Source organism: Papio anubis, chromosome 12 (genome assembly GCF_008728515.1).
Source record: "Papio anubis isolate 15944 chromosome 12, Panubis1.0, whole genome shotgun sequence".
Taxonomy (NCBI): domain Eukaryota; kingdom Metazoa; phylum Chordata; class Mammalia; order Primates; family Cercopithecidae; genus Papio; species Papio anubis.
The window spans coordinates 59,586,026-59,592,025 of record NC_044987.1 but is presented as its reverse complement, the minus strand read 5'-3'; the positions used below and the strand labels follow the sequence as shown (position 1 = coordinate 59,592,025).

Here is a 6,000-nt window from a genome sequence, read left to right as displayed (position 1 = left end):
TAGTTTCCATTCCTCTTTGCCTGGTGAAATCCTGCTCATCATTCAAAGAACTGCTTGCTTTCCTCTCCTCCAGGAAGACTGCCTTGATACCTATCCTCCTAGGAATTCTTGGAGGACCTGTACATTGGACTCACATATGGCATTGTCATTTCATTTTACTGGCTTTCCCTTCCACTACATTGTGAGGATCAAGTGCCAAATTCCACTGTTTCTATTATATCCTCTAGTCCCCAGGTCATGGGCTTGACACATAGTAGATATACAATAAATGAACAGTAAATATAGCCATCTGTAATTCCTTCAATAGGAAAATATCTACTCTCTAAACCTTTCATGAAATAGGACAACTATCTTCCCCTTTTTACCACATGTACAGCCAGAATGACTGAAGAATACACCACCTGGGCCGTATAACTGATAACATTTCAGTAAGTTGCTAGCTGATTACATCACTTACGACATCAGAAAGGAAGCCACCATTTGTAGAGCGCATATGTGACTACCATCATGTACCAAATTCATGCTACATACACTTGACTTTAGTCTTGACAACCCTTGGTAATTCATTTATTTTGATAAAGAACTTGAGGCTGTGAAACTTGCCCAAGGTCATACAGCTAGCAAGTGATGTAGCCAAACTAATACAATGTGCTAGATTTTCTTATAGATGAACTAAACAATGAGGTTTGCTGAAACTAAGATTTCCCCAGGGCTGAAAAAATGATGAAGGCAGAAAATAACTTGTTCATCTCAGACTATAGGTATGCAGTTTTAACAGTATCAACTGAAAACCAGCCTTCTTCCCATTCAGAGTTTAAATAATTGCAACACTGTTACCATCCGTCAAATAAGACTCATCAGATACTCAGTTTGAAGCACTGTCTTAAAACTTCTCAAATTTATTTAACTCATGTGGTTAACATGGTGTTATGTAAAAAGAAAAAAAAAACCCTCACCACTCAATACTTACTAAGCCTTGCAGCAGCTCAAGTTGAGGCAGCATATTTGGCATAGAGATCATAAGATTTGTATTATCCCTTGAAAGTTGGAACTCCAACCAGCACCAGAATTTTCCAATTCAAATTGTTTTAGTCGAGACCCCAGCATAATTTTTAGAAAAAAGATTGGATTGTTGCTTTTAATTTTCCATTCCTATTTAGATAAATGACCAGAGGCAATGACAAAAATAACTGTTTAAAAGAGATTTCTCTCCAGAAGTTTTCTCTAATGGTTTAAGTCCAGGCTTTCCATCCTTCTCTCCATCCTTTTTCATTTTAAAAAGAAAGGGTTTTGGAGTATGTCAACCTTGCTATACAGCTTGCTATACAAAGCCACTGCTTTAGCCCCAGACATAATGCCAGGACTCATCTCCCACACTTCTGGTCTTAATCAAGTTCATGCTTGGTTGCTAAAGAAGCTCATGTTAATCCCAAGGTCAGCACAATCCCAACCTTAAAGAGGAGACAGCTGATTGCATCACTTACGACACACACCAGCCTGAGGTGGAAGAAGCCGGTCAGACACCTCGTCTGCTACGTGTGAGACACATCAGCAGCTGAGCGTGACCCCTTCCGCAGAGCTCACTGCAAAATCACCAGCACACCACTGCAATCCACTGAGCTCACCGCCTGTCCAGCCATAATGGAAGTCGCTTGAAGGTTATCATTGCAATAGACGATTTTCCATAAGTAACTAATAAAAATGTTTTCTTTGCTGTTTAGACTACTAACAATTCAGTCTCTCCCTCTCCATCCTCTCTTGGGGAGCCTCTACTTTTAAGCAAATAGGGGAGCTAAAAATACAAAGGAGCAACATCCATGTATAAATGTGTGCCTTATCTTCCTCACTAACTTCCTGGAAAAGTGCTGTTTTTGAATATTCTGTTTTCTTAAAAAGAAGAAATTTTATGTAAATGTAGTACACTGTATATAGGAAGGGATTTCTCTTTTTAGTCTTTATCTCATTGTACAGGTTTCACTCTCTAGGTACTGAGAGTGGGGGAGGGGGATCAACAAACCAAAAAAAGCAGCATAAAGCACACCCCGTGTCAGCAGCATGGCAGCTCCTCCAATATCGTCAATGCTGACTCGAGGTAATTTCTGGTGGAGTTGAACACATCATTAAATTTCTATTTGTGTTCTGCCTGAGGCTTTTCCCTAACCACTAATTCAGAGTGAAGGTCCCAGAGAGCTTTTGTGAAAGGAACAGAACACAAGCCATGTCCTGGTCTGTAGCCAGGTGTCCGTATACTGCATAATGGAGGAAGAGGATTACAGGGAGATTTTCACTTCAGCCTTTAGTCCAACCAAGACTTAAAAGACTTACAGAGAACAGCCTCAGGAGGTTAGGGGACAGAAGTGTGGTACTGGAGGAAGACAAGAGGGGTAAACACATCCAGCAGAATGTAAGGATAAGAAACACCCATATGAATTCTCAGAATACAGAGGAACAAGAAGGAATAATTCCTGTGCCATATGCGGACCAGAGCATAAGGCAAGTGGGGAACAGTGGATTAGCCACTAAACGGCTTCAGTGAGAATTCTGAAAACTGTTCCAGTATAATTGTGGAGTAAATCCTTCTCCTGGACAGGTCAAAGATTGTGCTTTTTAAATGTCATTAGAAGGTAACAGCTTTTTGTCTCCTGCTTCCAGATGATTTCCTTTTGGTTAAAAACCAGAAATAGTATAAACCTCACAGGATGAAAGAACAGTCTTTTGATACAAGTGAGGTGGAGATCTAGATGAACTTACATAGTAAGTGAGGAGCACATTTCTTGGTCTTCTCCCTTGACCACTTCAAGTCTCTCATCTACCAGAGATGGCAGTTTATTTCCTCTGGAAGAAGCCAGTAATGGACACCTGTCTGTTGGCTTTGCCCAGAGCAGCAGTCCCTTTCTTGAGGCCCTTTCGTTCCTCTTTGGGTTCTTTTTTCACAGTCATGGCAGGGGGTCTGTGTACTGAGGATGTCTTCATCTTAAGCTCCTCTTCACTATCTGTGCAGGATTCACTCTCGTAGACTTTTTCAGTCACTGGTAGGATGAGAAAAAAATGGAACATGGGTGGGTTGAATCATTTACTCTATCAAGAAAATGGGATGTCTTGCTAACCCCAATCATTTCAGACTCTCTGATCAAGGCAAATATGCTTACTTAGGACTGAATCTTTCTCCCACTGGGAGATCAGATCTAGCCTAAGGTAGCAAGTACGTGGAATCCTGAGCTCACACTGCCTCTATTTGATGCTTAGAATTAACATTCACTTTTCTCCCTCACTGCTATATCCCATGCCTTTAAATGGCCCTTTATCAGTGAATTGCCTAAATCCTTTATTTGGGTCCTGGCCTATGTTAGCTAACTTCCTGAACTCTATACCTGAATTGTCTATATCTCAGACACTTACTTCTAACTCCATGCTTTGACTGGCTTCTTAAGTCTCATCTCTCTGACCTACAATGCCTGCCTATTCCCGTTATTGGTCTTAAACCGCTGGCCTATCTGCCTGCCTCCATTCTGTCTAGCCAAGCTCACCGTGGACCCTCCTGTCTAGCTCTATCCTGATGCCACCCACTCTCTGCACATCCTAGATACAGAGAATTGAAGATTAGTTACTCAACTGTTCGGTTCTTAGTTCTTAATGGCTACAAATTAACCCAAGATTTAGTAGTAGTCTATATCACGAAAGTTAACTATCTCAAGCAAATGCTATCAGATGACACATTTGTTAGTTTTAAGGAATGACGGTGATAAAATGAGAAACAAAGTTACCAGTTTTCTTACTCTCTATCAGCCAAAGGCATAAATTGCCTTTCCTCTGCTATTAAAACTCACTGAACCTTTCCCAAGGGAAACTTGGAAAAGAACTATACCAGTAAGCAGTCATTATGAGCAAGCCCCAAAGGGCACAGGCAGAGATAGTGGCTTCCAGCCATGATGTCACATAACCGAGGAGGATCCACACTACTGCAACACATACACCAACCACAAGAAACAGCACGCCACCTTTCTGTAATTTGAGAGAGCTGTGGCAGCTGCATAACCAATACTATCTAAATTCTTTCTCAGCCTTCCTGGTTGCAGCAAGTGATAGAGAAACATTGAAGGAAAAGAGCTCGTTCTTAGCTGAAAAGTGTAACCTAATATGCATATTAAATGCTCAAATGATTAAAGTTTTTTTTTTCCATTAAAGAACAATGACAGTCTCAAGCTCTTATTGATAATTCTTTCTAATAAAATATATCAAATTGTTCTAGAGGCATAAGCTTTGGAATCAAATGATTCTGTGTCCTAATACCTACTCTGCTACTTAAGATATCATCTCAAACTTTACTATGCATCAGAACCACCTGGAGGGCTGGTTAAAACATAGATTGCCAGACTCTTGTTTCCCAAGTTTCAGATTCAGCAGATCTGGGGTGGAACTGAGAATGTGCTTCTCTAACATCCTCCCAGAAAATGCTGATGCTGCCGGTCTGGGGACCACACTCTGGGAATTAATGTTCTTTCCTTCCCTGTTTTAAATGTTGAAGTACAATTGCCACTGGAGCACTCCTTCTCTCTTATCCAGCTAATCCCATTAAGGCTGAATAATCAACAATCCCTTCCCAGAGAGTTCCCAGAGTTTGTCTTTAATTTTGTAAGAGCCAAGAATTCACTTTGATTTTCACTTAGAGGCTAAACAATACTAATAAACTTTAGATAGTATTATACTAAGTATTCTGAAAGGCCTTACTACTCAAATTGTGCTCCACACACCAGAGGCAACGGAATCCCCCATGAGCTTATTAGGAATGTACTCTAGTTCCCACTCCTGGCCTACTGATGCAGAATTTCCAATTTTAGCAAGATCTCCAAGTAATGCACATAGTCGGCGAAGTTTGAGAAACGTTGCTCTAAGATAATTAGAGAATTCCCACGGCATACCTATTCGTTCAGCAATTAGACCCCAGAACACCACCTCCGTCTCACATGCATCTTCAAAAGCATTATGTAACTGAATTAATGGGACAAAATTACGAGCTGTTATTTATTCAATATCTTAAATTAGAAAAGTCTGAAGAGCCATCTACAGATACAGAAAGGAAATGACTTTCTACTAGTTGGTGGTATAAGACTTTGCTCCTTCATAAGCTATATTCTGTATTCAAATGGCAGCGTATCTACAACATTACACTTCAGCATCAATTAGCTCATTATTTCATTACTTATTAACGAAACCAATGGCTGTCTCATTGCCAATTTTGTGCAACACATTGCTTGGGGGAGTTAAAAAACAGGGCAGCACCAATAAAATTTCTTTTTTTTTTTTTTTGAGACGGAGTCTCGCGCTGTCGCCCAGGCTGGAGTGCAGTGGCCGGATCTCAGCTCACTGCAAGCTCCGCCTCCCGGGTTCACGCCATTCTCCGGCCTCAGCCTCCCGAGTAGCTGGGACTACAGGCGCCCGCCACCTCGCCCGGCTATTTTTTGTATTTCTTAGTAGAGACGGGGTTTCACCGTGTTAGCCAGGATGGTCTCGATCTCCTGACCTCGTGATCCGCCCATCTCGGCCTCCCAAAGTGCTGGGATTACAGGCTTGAGCCACCGCGCCCGGCCAATAAAATTTCTTTAGCAGCATATTCAGTATACTGTAAGAGCTAAAAGGCATATTTCTATATTAAAGCTGTAGCTACCTCAAACCCCAGGAAAAAGGACGCCTCCATTAAAAATATGGGGCCTTTGTTTTAGCTGAACAACATGCCACTTTTCTGGGTTGCCATTAAAAAAAGCAAACAAACCTGGTTTTTGTGGGTAACATCAGATTTCTTTTCCACTTAACTGCTTTGCTCTTAGAAACCCATCCCCTTGTCCAGGAGTCTACTCCAAACTTATCTCAGGGACCCAACTCCCCAGTTTCTGCTGCAAACTCACAAAGAGGGAAAGATGAGTTTTCTAAACCCACAGAACAAATTTGATTCAGCACGGAACAGGGCAAACCCCCTATGCTGGTACATTTGGAACAGTCTGA

At 41.4% G+C, this 6,000-nt stretch overlaps 1 protein-coding gene across 2 annotated transcripts in view; it reads right to left on the bottom strand.

Annotated features, from left to right (window-relative positions):
- Positions 1–876: 876 nt before the first annotated feature.
- POLD3 (DNA polymerase delta 3, accessory subunit) overlaps positions 877–6,000 on the bottom strand; it is a 52,148-nt gene continuing 47,024 nt past the window's right edge. For both annotated transcript variants that reach the window (XM_003910411.4, XM_021926315.2), the window contains one exon: positions 877–3,029. In XM_003910411.4, coding sequence (XP_003910460.1) covers positions 2,827–3,029 — 203 coding nt within the window. In that variant the 3' untranslated portion in view covers positions 877–2,826. The remainder of the gene's footprint in view (positions 3,030–6,000) is intronic.